Source organism: Rhinichthys klamathensis, unplaced genomic scaffold (assembly GCF_029890125.1).
Source record: "Rhinichthys klamathensis goyatoka isolate OS25496 unplaced genomic scaffold, OSU_Roscu_1.1 h1tg000433l_1, whole genome shotgun sequence".
NCBI lineage: Eukaryota > Metazoa > Chordata > Actinopteri > Cypriniformes > Leuciscidae > Rhinichthys > Rhinichthys klamathensis.
Window position 1 is genome coordinate 132,399 of NW_026606929.1, and position 16,187 is coordinate 148,585.

Below are 16,187 nucleotides of genomic sequence, written 5' to 3' on the forward strand. Positions count from 1 at the left end.
TATCACGACCTATTAGTCTCATTAAATAGGGAACTCTGGAACAATTACTATGACTAACCCTTAAACATACCCGGGTATTCACATAACCTGCTTTCTGGAATACCTCCCTGGATGTCAAAAGCAACGTGATGGTGTAATGACTTCATGACGTGAAAGAATCACTGAATCATTTTTTTAACCACTTCTTGGAAACGAATTGTTCTAAAGAACCGATTCGCATAATGGCTCAGATTTCCCATCACTGGAGGGATGAGACCGAGGCAGCGGCAGACCCCTCCCTTGGACCAGTTTTATAAACTCTTCCCCTTTCCTGTTGCAATCCGATTCAGTTGTCCTGTAGCAATGTATATGATACAGACTGATTAGAACAAATAAAATCACTGAATGTTTAAACACTGGAAAAAAGTGGCAAATGAGCTACTTTACTGGACGCAAAAAGACACCCGGAACTTTTATACAATACGTCTCAGGCGCCTGCCGGACAGTTGATTGTGCTGCACAGGGAAATGTGCATGGACGACATTGAGGTCTTCTGAGAGGGGCAATCATGTACAAAAGATTATTAAATATATATCAGGTCCGAAATGGATTAATTCATACGCAGAATACACGACTACCATCCACAAAATGTAAAGAGAAGGAGCGCTTTGCTCCTGTTATCTGGTAAGTTACAGATTACAGACACTGAGAGTGAGAGGTGACCGGTCTGATCATTTTGACTGATGTTTGTGTGTCAGTTCAAAATCTCAATCTCAATCTCAAATTGAAATATCTCAGATATAAATAAAAGAAGACTTGATCAACATGCTCAATTTTCCATTCCCATGTTGATTGTGTTACTAATTATAGCTTTATTATTTGGTGATTTAACCAAAATGTTTTTGTTTTGTTATTCAAATTCAGATTTAAAAAAAAAAAAAAAAAACTATTGTGAGCACTCATTTCATCAGATTTTTTTCTTTTCTTTCTTATTTTAGGGCCATGGGTAGAGCAAGGCCATTGGGAACCAGTAGCATCTTTTTCAGTGAAAATAAAGAGAGCTCCACATCACTGTCAGAAGACAATGAAAAGAGACCAGAAGAGAATGAGGCTAATGCTGAGGTCAACAATGATGGACAGAAGAACACAAATAATGAGGGCAATAACATTTCAAATGCAATGTTGACATCACAGTTAGAGACTGAACCTGTGGTTAAACCTGAGGACAGCAAAAAGTTTGACAAGACAAAAACTGGGAAGGAGAGTCTTTTGGAGCTGCTGGGGGCAATGAAGGTGGAGGTCACAACCAAACGTAAAATAAGACCCCCAAAGATTCCAAGAATCAGTGACAGGCCCGACCCAAACCCCATGGAAAGCGTACAAAGCATGTTCCAGCATGCAACAGCTGAGGTTTCACAACAACGGTGAGTTATATACAAGCATTCATAAATACGTAATGCTGGCACAAAAATGCCTGTGATAACAGCACTTCCATATATACAAAGATCTAGATTATATGATTAAGATTTATAAACTATGGTTATTATACACTCACCGGCCACTTTATTAGGTACCCCATGCTAGTAACGGGTTGGACCCCCTTTTGCCTTCAGAACTGCCTCAATTCTTCGTGGCATAGATTCAACAAGGTGCTGGAAGCATTCCTCAGGGAGTTTGGTCCATATTGACATGATGGCATCACACAGTTGCCGCAGATTTGTCGGCTGCACATCCATGATGCGAATCTCCCGTTCCACCACATCCCAAAGATGCTCTATTGGGTTGAGATCTGGTGACTGTGGAGGCCATTTTAGTACAGTGAACTCATTGTCATGTTCAAGAAACCAATTTGAAATGATTAGAGCTTTGTGACATGGTGGAAGTAGCCATCAGAGGATGGGTACATGGTGGCCATAAAGGGATGGACATGGTCAGAAACAATGCTCAGGTAGGCCGTGGCATTTAAACGATGCCCAATTGGCACTAAGGGGCCTAAAGTGTGCCAGGAAAACATCCCCCACACCATTACACCACCACCACCAGCCTGCACAGTGGTAACAAGGCATGATGGTTCCATGTTCTCATTCTGTTTACGCCAAATTCTGACTCTAACATCTGAATGTCTCAACAGAAATCGAGACTCATCAGACCAGGCAACATTTTTCCAGTCTTCAACTGTTCAATTTTGGTGAGCTCTTGCAAATTGTAGCCTCTTTTTCCTATTTGTAGTGGAGATGAGTGGTACCCGGTGGAGTCTTCTGCTGTTGTAGCCCATCCGCCTCAAGGTTGTGCGTGTTGTGGCTTCACAAATGCTTTGCTGCATACCTCGGTTGTAACGAGTGGTTATTTCAGTCACTGTTGCCCTTCTATCAGCTCGAACCAGTCTGGCCATTCTCCTCTGACCTCTGGCATCAACAAGGCATTTCCGCCCACAGAACTGCCGCTCACTGGATGTTTTTTCTTTTTCGGACCATTCTCTGTAAACCCTAGAGATGGTTGTGCGTGAAAATCCCAGTAGATTAGCAGTTTCTGAAATACTCAGACCAGCCCTTCTGGCACCAACAATCATGCCACGTTCAAAGTCACTCAAATCACCTTTCTTCCCCATACTGATGCTCGGTTTGAACTGCAGGAGATTGTCTTGACCATGTCTACATGCCTAAATGCACTGAGTTGCCGCCATGTGATTGGCTGCTTAGAAATTAAGTGTTAACGAGCAGTTGGACAGGTGTACCTAATAAAGTGGCCGGTGAGTGTATATTTGATACATTTTATATTTTTAGTTTCGGACTAGCAAAAAATATCAACTCTGAAGTGAGAGTGACAGCATTTTTCTGCTTTTGCTTGTATTTTAGTGAGACTTTGAATCCAACACTGGTTGCTGCAGCCTCTGCCGCTGCATCTACACTGCCAAACAGCCGCCAGGCAGAGTCAGAGCTCCTTCAGCAGCTGAGGAAACATGAAGCCATACCTGACACCCAGAGGAGAGCCGATGGACAGAACATCGGGTAGGGCTCGTTTCAGATGTTGCTTGTCTGAAAGTCGCATTAAAAATGAATAAATGCTATTGTGAACTCTTCATGTACCGGTATGATTCATTACGTTTCTTTTTTTTTTTTCTTTTTTTTTAAGAGCCTGTAATTTTTAATCAAAATCTCCATAACTCGATCTTCCGGTTAAATGACAGACTTCTCTCTGGTGACATGTTGCCGTCGGTTTTCTCCAATCCCTTTGTCAGTTTAAACTTCGCCCCTTTCTTAATATCAACTGCAATCTCGCATTTAGATCTGCCTCCATCCAATCGACAGCCAATGGATAGAACCTGGAAGTCATCTGTCAAAAAAAAATCCTTTTTCAATCATCACAATAGTCAAAAAAATAATCCATCACTCCTTATGGTACATCACAACTTTAATTGCTTAAAAATACATGATTTTGTGAAAGTAAGATTTCATTTGTTAAATATTGTATGGATATTGCCATGTAAATGTATGAAAGAGTCAAATAGGAAATAAAGTGTTACATGACTACATTTGTAGTAACCATTGTTTGTACTTTTTCTCTTTAAGAGATATAATTGCTGATATGAAAGTTGGAAAAAAGCAGAATGGCAGATCAAATGCCAGGCCTAGCAGCCAGATTCGTTTTGACGATGACGGACAGGGATATACTCAAGACAGAGGTATTACTGGTGAACTTGATGCAGTTCGCACAAGGTAAAAAAAAAAACACTTCCCTGAAATTATATTTTTGAATGCAATACATTTTCCACTAACCATGTGCATTGTTTTGTTTTTAAAGGAAGAGTCCTTTCATTAGTAAGAGGCTGAACATCTTTAATGCAGGTGCGGAGCAAGACTCATTGTCAGATTTGGGTAAGGAGAGGTTTTATGGCATTAACACATCTAAACTGGCATATGAGTATCTTCAGGTGAAACTAAGTGTATTTACTTACTCTGTCCTGTGCCTTGCTTTGAATGTTAGGCCCCACCCTTTGGGACATTAATCTAGCTAATCAAATTGTCCAAGCTACAAATCAGATGCCTCGGAATGGCTTTGAGGAGATGATCCAGTGGACCAAAGAGGGCAAACTTTGGCAATATCCAATCGACAACGAGGCTGGTGAGTTCCAATGCAGGAATAGGTTGCAACCATCTTCCTGTTTTTAATCCTGTACATAATCTTATTTTTTGGCACATCATGCAACTTTTTCAGGGCTGGAGGATGAGGCAAGTGTGCCCTTCCATGAGCATGTGTTTTTGGAGAAGCACCTTGAGGGATCGTTCCCCCGGCAGGGTCCAGTCAGGCACTTCATGGAGCTTGTAATTACAGGCCTCGCGAAGAATCACCACCTCACGGTTCAACAGAAACAGGAGCATATCGCCTGGTTCAGAGACTACTTCCAGCAGAAAGACGATGTCCTGAAAGAAGCTGAGGCTTAACTTAAATGAGAATTGGAAAATGACAGATGATGCTTTTTCACCTGTACTGAATGCCCTAGAACCAGCTAGTTAAGATCCTAACTGCACCAATAGTTAGTAAAACTGAAAACAGTCATTAAGCAACTGGAATTAATAATTGCATCCATAACCAGATTAAAAGACTGTATCATGGCTGTTGGTTCTTAATGGTTAGCTGTGCTGTTATATACAATTTACAGAGACATATTAAAGCTGTTTTTGAATAAGTATTTTGGATGTTGTGTATGTTGCTGGTATCAGTTTATTTGTGTGGTATTTCACAATACAAGTTGTTTCAAAGCAGCATAAAGTATTGTACCTTAGTTCCCCAGTCAGAAAGATAATGATGATGAAGTCCAGTATACATTCCCTGACATGGTTTTGTTATGAGAAAAAAAATTGTTTCAAGAACTGGTTTTGGGTTAGGTTTTGTTTTTTTCCTTAATTTTGATGTAAATTTAGATTTTGTTTATTTTTTAAATGTGGGTGGCCAAGAGACCTTTAACTAAAATCCAAACCCTGTTATTTATCTATGGCAGTGATACTCATAATAGTAATTAGGCCTGTTACTACATCTAAAATCTTACAGATTGCCATATCACCACATTATGAATGAATAACTTCAACTTGCAACTACTATATAAATATATCCAGATTTATCTACATACACACAGTAAACTCATATAAAGCAAAAATATTTCCAGTACAGCAAATCTCAACTGCTTGATTGTTTATATTATTTCCGTACGTAAACTACCCTATCGCCAAATTTTGACAACTAGGCATTCATGTATAATAAACATCTGTAAAGCTGCTTTTAAACAATGTTGATTATAAAAAGCACCATACAAGTAAAACATTGACTTGAAAGAAACTATGTAGATTTCAGAATTTAAGAATATCAAGGTCTTATCAGAATTACCTTTCAGTGTCACTAAGGCCTCTTAAATAGTTTATTAAAAACAATATTGTGTTGAAAAATCCTCTCCCGTGGCCTCAAGGGATAGTCAAGTGTCTATCATATGCACACTTCAGTATCTTGCAGGAAGTTCTAGGTCATCTGGATACTTCTTGCCAACTCTTTTATGAGTACTGTATATTTAGACATACTTTTGTAACATACTGTTTTTTGCCTACTATATAGTAGGGAAGAATGTGGTTTCAGATGCAGCCTTGGTAATCACACAGATTAGTGTTTGGAGCAGGGTTGGCACTGAACTCAGTAGGAAGGTAGTTCTGTAGGAACAGAATCAGACTCACCTGTATTAAAAGCAAAACATTGCTGCAAGAAAATCACTATTATTAGACTATCGGATGACTGAAATGTGTGGGGAAAAAAACTGATAACTACTGAGACATCATGGCTAGATCACATGAATGAGGAGGATACAAATGAGTCACTATTTGTGACTGACAGAATTCGAACACTTTCAAAGACCCAAGTCACAGAATTAATTTGTCTAAAATCTGTGTATATTCATGGAGTAAGGAAATCCTTTAAATATCTGAACTCATAAAAATTTGTATTTAAAATAGTATTTTGCTTCACAACTCGACACGTCTGACAATTCCATTTTTATTCAAAGTGTCTGATTATAAAGAATGTACATGTGGGTTTTGAGCTACACAAACAAAACTTTTCAGGGAAGTCATATCAACACATGGAGCTCAACTAAAAGTCTTCGGTAGGTTTTATCAAATGAAAGCTACTCATAAAGCATTCTACATGGATCATTTCACACGATTAGAGTCTTATAACAGTCACTTTCAAAAAGCAGCTATTTAGACACTGATGTATAAAGTTAACTACGTGGAAAAAAATAATTCTAACCAAATCATATTTTCACAAAATTATGGCAAAGAGAGCTTTTGTACAGGTTAAAGGTACATTACAAAAATGTAACACTAATCTTTGTTTTTGAAACTATAAAAGGACTAACGCACATAATTAAATACCTTGATCTCTAAAGCACACCAAAGAAAATGGAAAAACAACTCCAAAAAACAATGCTATAGAAGAAAAAAATACTTTGGTGATCTTTGCCATTTTTACAGAGATTAAACCAAACAGTTGTACAGCAGGAGATAAGGGAAGGTGAGAGGGTTGGGGAACTCCGTAGAGAGTCTCTACAGTAGACGACTTGCCTCGGCACATGCAATCTAAAAAATAACATTGAAAATACAAAGTACATTAGCAGATGGAATTTTGGTTATAATAGAAGTTAAATGGCTGAAGATTTGACAGTAGTGAACACAAATTGAAATTAATTTGTGTGTTGGACTATAAAACTCACCGTTCTGGTTTACCATCGACGATAGCTAGTGGCTTGACGCTGGTGGGGGACTTTATGCCGCAACGTCTGCAAGTTCTTGTACTTTGACATGATACTTTGACTCTTTTTGAAGACAGGCTTCTGATTGAAGGGTGGTCTTGGAATTAAAGAGCCCTTAGAGAACAGAAAAAATGTGTGGGAACACCACATAAGCTAAAATGACTCAAATCAAGCCTACTACAAAGACTACACAATTAATCATGCATTATAGTTATTCAGCGTTGGAACTAAGACTGATACAAGCAAGCATCACTTACCATTAAGGGTTTCCTAAGAACTCCATCAGGAGCTGGTCCCCTCTTCACTCCAACAGTTGAGCGGAAATTAGGTCTCTAAGTAAAGAAGAACAATGTCTCACTACAAATACCTATAACACAAATGACTAACAAGGAAGAGTCAGAGAGTGATATAAAACTAGAGTAAAACAAGAAACGCTTTCATTTCCAAAGCACCCTTGATGAGAACAAAAAAGACTTTGAAATCTACATTTTAAGAATTTCATTACCTGAAATGAAGCAGGCTTCCTCAGGGTTTTTTCTGGACTTCTAGAAGACCTACAAAAACATTTGCTAAAGTTTAGCAGCTGTACACGACATACTAAAAACTGAGACAACGACTCAAACGCTGTATTATGCATGCCAGGTAAGTAGTGTCAATGTCACTTTATAAAGAAACTACACACCTATAGACTCAACATGTAATAAGCATGCGCATGAGGTCACCATTTTCACAAATTTGCATGTTTGTAGTTTACAGACAATAAGGCATCATTTTCAAAAACCTCCACTTTGAAACCTGTTTTCAGGCTACCAAAACGCAGTTGTTTAAATGAACAGCCAAATTGCATAAAAAGTTTTGTTTTAGCCTGAAAACAATGTTTTGTAACGATCCCCCAAAAATAAAGTTCATTTACCGTCTTTCTTTCTGTTCCTGTGAAGAACTTGTAGGACTTTGTAGCTTGGTGAAGCGTTCATTCAGTGTTAAATTTCCATGAGATTCGGATTCTTCTGGGAGAGGAAGAACATTTAGAACAAAAAACTTAAGTTGCATGCAGAGATTTCATACTAGCATATTGCAACAGCATAAATTATTTGCAAATCATTCAAAACTATGACAGTAGTGTCAGACTTTTACCAGACTTGTTCTTGGGTGCCTTATTCCTCCAAGGTGCATTGTTCTTAGAACTAGTACTGGGTTTGTGCCCTGCCTCCCAATGGGAAACCACAACAAGGTCACGTGAAAGACGCCTGTCTATTGGCGAGGAGCTGAAAAGAAAGTCAACGAGGCATGTGAACAAGTGATCCATATCATATGGACTCTTAAGCATGGAATAAAATGTCATATTAAACGGCATCATCAAATATTCAGAGAAAGCAGAAGGCATGCACAAAAATGTTATCTGATTTCAAAGTGTAATAAACTTGTGCTTTGTGAACTGAGGAGGGAAAATGTTGCATTTCAAACTAAATTACTCAAACATTCACAGTCCTCAACATCCCAATTGTATTGTTGCAAATGCAGAAGGACCAATGATGGATTACTACATGGGTACTTACAGCAAAGCAAGCCCATCATCTCCATGCTTCAGTTTGAATTGGTAGATTAATTTTCCCTGATTCACCTTGACATTTAGCAGCCTTCCTTTCGCTAATGTGAATAACAGATATTGGCAGACTGAATGAGTGGCCTGAAGAACGCCGTGTAGGAATCATGTTACGCTCCAAAAAGTTAACAGATTGGCAGGTGAGCTGAGCACTTCCTTTTCATCCAGACTTGACATGCCAGACACATTCCTCTTAACCTATCCTTTCATACTGGATTAGATGTATTTGGAGACCACTTCTTGCAGGAAAACATTTCATGGTATAAAAGCTGGTTTATAGCTCTGGATTCGGCAGTGACATTGAGGTAAAGTTGATGGAAGGATCTTCCGAATGCTGGACTGATTTCTCAAGAATTTGTTGGCCAGTTGTCTTGCAAAACCTTCAAACTACATGGTCTGTGGAAAGACATTCATCAACCTCTTCCATGTGCATTTTCATCTTCATTTAACAGGTAGGCATTTAAAATTAAAATAGCTCGGACAACTCTTCAGTTGCAGAACTTCTAATGAGGGTCACTACAAATTAATGGTTGGCATTTTGGTAAGCATGTTTCAGTAGGCATATATGGATCAGGTTTTTAACTTCAGCACAACTCCGACATGCTGCCATTTCAGTCAGTGGATTGGTTGTGGAGTAACACATGATCCCTGCTTGTCGATGTCAATGCTGCAATGCCAAGTATATAAAGGCATTTAAGGGCATAAATCTTTCTTAAATACCAACAGAGAACTGCAGTTATGGAGGAGGGATGTGGCAGGGGAGAACATCCATTTTGTTCCCATCTCGTTGAGCTGTCATGGAAGAAAGTGCACGCAAGACTTCCTTCTTATAGTAGTTCTCACACGCCAAGGCCTCTTTTCAGGTGCAGTTTCAAGGAACTTCTGGGGTTATTGGAGTTGAGAGTTTTATTCTTTGACCATGATCATGGGATTAGATGCTGACCAAATCTTACATTATTCTATTAAGGGATGGTACATGGTGACTCATTCAATGGAGTTCTTTTTCTTCTTGCAATCAAATCTGGTTTCCACTCAAACAGTTAAAGAGTCAATCTGTTTCTTCATCCAGCCAATCATCTAAATTCTTCTTAGGGAACAACTTCTCGTGATACATCAAGTGTCTCAATGTCATAACTTCTGAAATAGAGCTTGCCTGTTTCTTCTCCATTGAAAATGTCCTTCATGTTTCCATTTTCCAAGACATCCTATCCCATGTCCATGAGACGAAGCCATGAGAGATATAATTTTGCTTATGTTACTGCAATTAGTTGCATATTGAGGCAGAGCATTGTAGGTATAACAGGACAGACCATCCTTCTGTAAACACTTACAGATCACGGCTTAAAAACCATTTCCCTCCCTGGAAGACATTTTAAACATCTCTTCTGGATTAAAGTCGATTTGGATGCATCATTGTGGGACACATGGCATTTGACTTTTGGAACAAAAAGGACTGCGATTGTGAAATTTTTGAAAGACCACTTGCTCAGACTTATCTCATATTCTCTTGACAAGGACAGAGGTATTCTGGACAACGACAGGTTTAACATCATACTGTTGACAAAAATGAGGAAAACAGGCATGATTTTCTTTTTTCTCTCCTCATCCATCTCATCTGACAAGGTGATACCCCTTTGATGAAAGTTGTGCCATTGAAAAACAGGAAGCTTGACCTTCTAAACATCACGCGCCCATTGCCACAGTGTGAGGGGTAATACCATACCTGTGTGCGCTCACAGAGCGACGGGATTCCACCTTTGTTTCGGAGTCCCTCTCAGGCTCTGCGGTCTTGGAGTCTGTGTTGGGGGATGACTCTCTGGATGACGGCATCTTTTTGAGCGGTATCTTGCGTGGTGGCACTCCTGAAGAATCTTTGCCATTCTTTGGAGCTGTCTGAGGCTTGGGTTTCTGGACTCTGTCCGAGATTCTTGGTGGGGGCAGTTTGAACCGGGCCACTGACTCTGCTCTAAAATTTCGTGCTTTTAGCAGTCGACTCTTATCATTGAGGGACAAACCACGACCACGGAAGCCCCTGAGAGGAAGAGGTCTCACAGATAATTCCCTGCGGAAACGCTTTGGGGGCCCATGCTCAAAACCACTTGATGAGGGCGGACGCCTGAAATCTTCATTCTTCCTCTTGAATGGCCGCCCAATGGGCCTTTCCTGAGGTCGCAGAGGTGGATAAGGTCTGAGCGAGAAGCCAGATGGGGGTGGGCCTAGTCTTCGTGCTGGTGATCTGTAAGGGGGCCGAGAGTGTGGACTTCCCCCTCTTCCGTGTGCCCATTCCATGTTGGGGCGCCGAGACTCTCTTCCAACCTCTCCATGCGGCCCACGTTGATCTCTCTCTGCAGACCACCTACATATCCATTACAAACAATACAAACATGTGGGTTATAATGCCAGTTTGTGCTGCTTGAGCTGTGTGGAAGCTCTTAATTTTTTTAATCAATTTAGATCCAGCCCCAGGCTGCTGAATGCCATAACTTCTGTGCCAGTAAAACTTAAAGGTGAAAAAGCCCCAAATTGTTTTACAATTTCTCCAGACAGACTTTCACTTTATCATTAGATCCTGTGGTACTTTACACTGACAGAAAGCTGAAGGAAGCTGGGATTTACTCTCACCACCCTGCAGTGTACTGGACTTTGCAATCTAACACATAACCGTATATTTACTTTACCCAGCCTTCACAGCTTCATTCTTGTACCTCTCTGGATATGAACTCCTTCCATGAAACTCTCTGGGTTTTCTATGGGGTGGGCCGGAGAGCCTTGAATCGCCACCAGGAGGGTGAGGATAACCTCCTCGGCCATTCCAGTGGTGGCCACCAAGTGCTGGTCGGCCAAAGGGCCTGTCACGAGGTGCAGGGCACCAGCTCCTGTCATGCTCCTGAGGGCTTGGGCGTCGCTGGGGACCCCTGAAGGAACTATGCGGTGAAGGAACCCGCCTTTCTGATGGAGGGCCATGGAAATGGCGAGATGGAGATGTGTGGCTAGGGTGATTTCCATGGAAGAGTGGTGCTCTGTGGCTAGGCGGTCCATGTATATGACCATGAGGAGGCTGCCTGTGCTGGACTGGGGGAGGGCGGCTTGAGCGGGGTGGAGAAGGCCTCCTGCGGCCCCGCTGTGAATCCTGTGAGCTGGGATAAGGATGGAAGTGATCCTGGTTCTGCATCCACTGTCCGTGTGGTCGCTCTCTGCGTTCACCCATGAGCGAGGGCCTTTTGGGGTATGACTGTGGTCCAGTACTGTTGTTATCTCTCCAACTTGGTGGGGCTTTTCCAGGAGGTCCTCTGAAACCTCTCTGGCTCCTTGAAGGGGGGCCAAATCGCCCATCGTGATTCATGCTTCTGTTGTTGTCAGAGAAAGGCCTGTATGAGAAACAAATGTGAAATTGAGTCACCATTATATTGATAATTAGGTAGACATATCAGAATTAAATATTATATAAAATATAAATACATCTACACCAATGTACTAATACCTGTGTTTGGAACGAGGAGATCCTGAGTGTGGTCTTACCATTTTTCAGCTTTTCACCTATCTTCAATGGGAAAAAAGACAGAAATATTACACTTCCAGTTTATGTACACTAATGACAGAATAGGACTGGCATAAAAACAGCAAAATAAAGGGGAAAACAAAAATATTTTTACTGAAGCTTGTAAAATCTGAACATAAAAATAAGACTAGTAGTATAACGCCAACAAGTTCCAGCATTATTCTTTGAATAACAAATCTAGTGCTGTCAAGTAATCAAATCTCAGAAGAAATGCATGCCAATCTTTCTGGAATTTAAATTATCAAAAGGGACATACTACACACTGACCCAGATAATAGTTTGAGGTCTTTGTTAATTTACCCTTTAAATATTTACAACATGGGGCTGTCTAACCTGATCGATATTTTTACAGACCAAACTACAATGAATTAAACTACTGAATGCGTTTTAATCCAATGATACTTTTGCCCTGTCAGTCATGTTCCAGAACTTCCAGGGGCATAAAGACCGAATGAATAAAATGCAACTTAAAATGCTGGGTTTTTAGCAGGTTCATATAACATAATGAAACAAAACAAAATTATGTTTTATTTATGTTAAATTCAAACGAATTTAGACGAGGTCGACGACACCACATTCTTTGGCCTACATGAACGCGTGTCTCTGGGCAGACAAGGCCGTGAGTTTCACAAATCAGAAGGGTAATTCCAAACAAATGTAACAACACGTTTAATTGGTAACATTACACATATAAAACAACTACAGTTTTAAAATATTTGATGCAAGGTTATATTGAATACTAAAACACAAAGTTAAGTCAAGCAGCCTCTTCCGTTTTCAACGTTAATGCGCAACTACGACAAATCGAAACCATTTTCTATTACAGTCTAAATAACATCAAGCACCAGCATTAGTTATCAATTTGAATTCCGTTTATATTTTTAATTCCGAAGAAAAAGTTGACCATCTGCTGAGTTGTTTTGACATACCCAAGGTTGTACGATACGGAAAACTGTTAACGTTACCCAATTTTAGCTCATCGACAAAAGCTTAGCCGTGAATGCTAACAAACGTCTTCCTTTATACGTCGTTCCACATCTGACCGAAACTGAACTGTATATGCTATCAAAAATAACAACAATCCGTCGCTTTCGTCGTTAATCGAGATCGTTCCGTCGAAATGGCCGAATCCTCATGTAAAATTACATTCACGCCGAACCGAACAGCTGCAGCCGTGACGTCAACAGAGCAGGGCGCGTTCACGTTGGGACAGGAATATCGACAGTGCAGGAACTACTGTCTATGGACAGGAACTGACTGGATTTACTATGGATTTATCTCGACTGTTGCTACAGTGACGCAAAAATCCAACAGGAGGGGGGCGCCATTGTGCCAAAATCGTTCTTTGAAAATATAATTTATTAAAATAAACAATTATGTAAAATTATGAAAGTAAACATTTTTATGTAACTTTTTAAAATGGACGTGGGATGCATTCTGGGACACTGAACAGAAAAAGGGAAAAAGATAAGGTTAAAGGTCCTTGCACACTGAGTCCGAAACTTTCGTATTCGTTTTTTCGTATTCGTCATTCGATCGGCTGTGTCAAAACCCAAAACGCCTCTCAAATTACTTGCTACGGAATACGGATGCGAAAAAAGCAGAAAATCGATCCCGATCCGAATTTTTTATGACGGACAAAAGTTTCGGAGGCGTGATTGACACAACTGAGGTCGTATTTATTTTTTAACGTGCGAAAATTTCGGACGAGTGTGCAAGGACCATAACCTATTATTTTTTCTCACTCAAAATTCATCCTGTGAAAACCATTTTGAAATTGGACGTTGCGTTACCATACCATAGCCTACGGTAGCCTACCATACGAAATGGTAGCCTACTCTAAGGGTGCTTCTCAATTCTTATTTGTGCATCCTCGTTTCCTTTCCTCGCGTCTCAGCTCCACCCCCTGCAGGATGCGAGGGAAGGCTGCAAGGAAAGAAAATGAGAACAGAGGAATCGAATGAAAGTTTTTTTTATACTTTGGAATACTTGATCACTCGAGCGTCACTTCACTGCGTCATCAGCAGCGCTCAAAGGATCTGCCCTTATGTTGTTGGTTTGGTTAGTTTGGTTATTTAAGAAATTAGTAATAAATAATAATAAAGCAAGATACCCTGTTGAAATATGTGAGATGTGTGGTTTATTTAAACTGCAATGGTAAAGTATAAATTAAAATGATTGTGACCGACGTGAAGGGGGAGGAGAATTTATACGTGCGTCACGTTTAGTCGGTAAAACACTTCCGCAAAGCATGCAACTGTGCATCCTCGCTCATAGCTCCTCTGGAAGCCTCCTCACTCCTCGATCCTCGCGGTGCAATTAGAGAATTGAGATGTCCTATAAGATGGCTGAGCTTGATCGGTTTCCGGGTCATAGGATGGAGGACGGAGGATCGAGGAGACGAGGAGGGATATTGAGAAGCACCCTAAATTCTTTTATCGGGCTCCTACCCTTTTGGGCGTCGTCATGTTTCATAATTTATGATCAAAACCTTTTCTAATCTTGACAAAACACATATTGTCAGAAAGCTCTAATTCTCAAGGTTCCATATTTTGTGACATAAGTGATATTTGGACAGAAATGTATAAATTTGTTACAATTAAATTCAATGGACTGTATGTCACCCGGTGGCTATTTTTTGTATTACGCCTAAACAAAACCTCATGGGAACTTCGAAATTTGAGATATCAACTTCAAATCTGGAACACAACTTGGTTAGACATATGGCTTTTTTTATAGTAGGCTAAACAATAATTTGTAAAATATATATTTTATATAAAAGAAAAAACTATTACGTAGCTACAGTATATTTGATTTATTGTAAATTTACTTTAAATTTACTGTAAACTTTTTCATACTTACATTTTTTGAAGTGCTTTCACTTCATCAATAATCTGCTGAATGTCTTCTTTAAAACAAGACTGTAGGTCTATATTCCAAAGCATTCTTGAATTACAACCATTTAGGTTTGAATAGTGCATTTTCACGTCCATTCTCAAAAAGGGGGGTGACAGTTAAGAGGGTAAAGTGACAGCAAAATGCAACACTGGTCTTGCAATACCCAAATGTGCAGTTGCACCCATGACACCCATGTTCGTCCAAATTTTGTATCATTTAGTCAACATATTATTTATAATACTCAGTAAGTATTGCTTTGGGGAAAAAAGCATAAAAATATCTTATTGGAATTGAAACAATAAAAAGGCATGGTGGGCATAACCTGGGGCATTTGATGAGAGAGATGTCATCAAATGTCACTCTGTTCATTTCTGAAACCTCTTGTCTCTGTCAATGACATGTAACAGAGAGACATTTATCAACGAAACCTCTTTTTTTCTCAGATAGGAGAGAGCCTTTTCTCTTTATTACCACAGACCAACACACATAGGTTAAAATACGTTTACATGATATAGCCTACATTTTATTACATTCCACTTGTCCTACTGGCCTACAGGTTGTTTGACTGTCTTGACTGTGCGTGATATGAGGATATATGCTGTTTTAAGGTACTGGATTGTTGTGAATTGACATTAGTGAATGAAAAACAAGTTGGTATATTTTTCTTGTTCCTGTATATTGCATAATTTAAAGGGTTAGTTTATTCTGTCATCATTTACTCACCCTGATATCATTCCAAACCTGTATGACCTTGTTCATTTTTTAAACACAGGTATATTTGTAATTAAACCCAGGAGTTTTCTGTCCTTCGGTTGTAGTGTACATGAAAGGCAATGCCACGAAATCTTTGCAGTTCCAAAAAAAGAAAGAAAAGAGAAAAATGAATGTAATCTGGACATACTACATTCGCCATGCTGTCATTATCATGTGACCTATCATCAGTTGCGTCGCTACACTGTCATTCACAAATCCTCTCCTGTGGCTTCATGGATAGTGTCCATGTACACTTCAGAATCTCGCCGGAAAAAGTAGGTCATCCGGGTAATTTTTGCCTACTCTTTCATGAGTACTGTGAATTTGGACATACTTCTTTTGTCACATTCTGTTTTTCACCAACTATAGGGAAGTATGTAATTTCGGATACAGCCCATGAACTCAGGATCAAAGCCTGAGTTGACAGTGAAAGTTGATGATCCAACGTGATCCATGATCCATGGTACCAACAAACCCTGATTGGATTGGTTAGGTTTTGTTACCTTAACTAATCCTTTAACCATTAGTTTGTTGACCTACAGTACCATCATGATAGGCCCCAGGGCCCGTATTCATGAAGAATCTTAATGCAAAGAGTATAG

General features: G+C 39.8%; 2 protein-coding genes across 2 annotated transcripts; one reads left to right on the top strand and one right to left on the bottom strand.

The window, feature by feature from the left end:
- Nucleotides 1-468: 468 nt before the first annotated feature.
- Nucleotides 469-4,669, top strand: mrps31 (mitochondrial ribosomal protein S31). The gene is made up of 7 exons (XM_056235926.1): nucleotides 469-663; nucleotides 978-1,403; nucleotides 2,835-2,987; nucleotides 3,549-3,695; nucleotides 3,781-3,854; nucleotides 3,964-4,101; nucleotides 4,195-4,669. The coding sequence occupies exons 1-7, from the start codon at nucleotides 548-550 to the stop codon at nucleotides 4,419-4,421; spliced, it is 1,281 nt and encodes a 426-aa protein (XP_056091901.1). The 5' UTR covers nucleotides 469-547; the 3' UTR covers nucleotides 4,422-4,669.
- A 1,330-nt stretch (nucleotides 4,670-5,999) lies between these two features.
- On the bottom strand, nucleotides 6,000-13,144 carry si:ch211-114c12.2 (uncharacterized protein LOC336578 homolog). The gene is made up of 10 exons (XM_056235935.1): nucleotides 12,864-13,144; nucleotides 11,857-11,916; nucleotides 11,081-11,743; nucleotides 10,099-10,731; nucleotides 7,907-8,037; nucleotides 7,686-7,779; nucleotides 7,278-7,326; nucleotides 7,030-7,104; nucleotides 6,734-6,886; nucleotides 6,000-6,599 (listed from the first exon to the last, which is right to left on the bottom strand). The coding sequence occupies exons 2-9, from the start codon at nucleotides 11,895-11,897 to the stop codon at nucleotides 6,743-6,745; spliced, it is 1,830 nt and encodes a 609-aa protein (XP_056091910.1). The 5' UTR covers nucleotides 11,898-11,916; nucleotides 12,864-13,144; the 3' UTR covers nucleotides 6,000-6,599; nucleotides 6,734-6,742.
- Between the last annotated feature and the right edge of the window lie 3,043 nt (nucleotides 13,145-16,187).

Bases quoted from the DNA above. Each gene is read 5' to 3' on its own strand.
- si:ch211-114c12.2 (XM_056235935.1), bottom strand. From the start codon at position 11,897: ATGGTAAGACCACACTCAGGATCTCCTCGTTCCAAACACAG. The intron at 7,780-7,906 runs GTAAAAGTCTGA...TTCCTCTCCCAG, and splicing joins GGCACCCAAGAACAAGTCTG to AAGAATCCGAATCTCATGGA. The intron at 6,887-7,029 runs GTAAGTGATGCT...CTGTTCTCTAAG, and splicing joins TTCTTAGGAAACCCTTAATG to GGCTCTTTAATTCCAAGACC.
- mrps31 (XM_056235926.1), top strand. From the start codon at position 548: ATGTACAAAAGATTATTAAATATATATCAGGTCCGAAATGGATTAATT. The intron at 2,988-3,548 runs GTAGGGCTCGTT...TTTCTCTTTAAG, and splicing joins GCCGATGGACAGAACATCGG to AGATATAATTGCTGATATGA. The intron at 3,855-3,963 runs GTAAGGAGAGGT...TTTGAATGTTAG, and splicing joins AGACTCATTGTCAGATTTGG to GCCCCACCCTTTGGGACATT.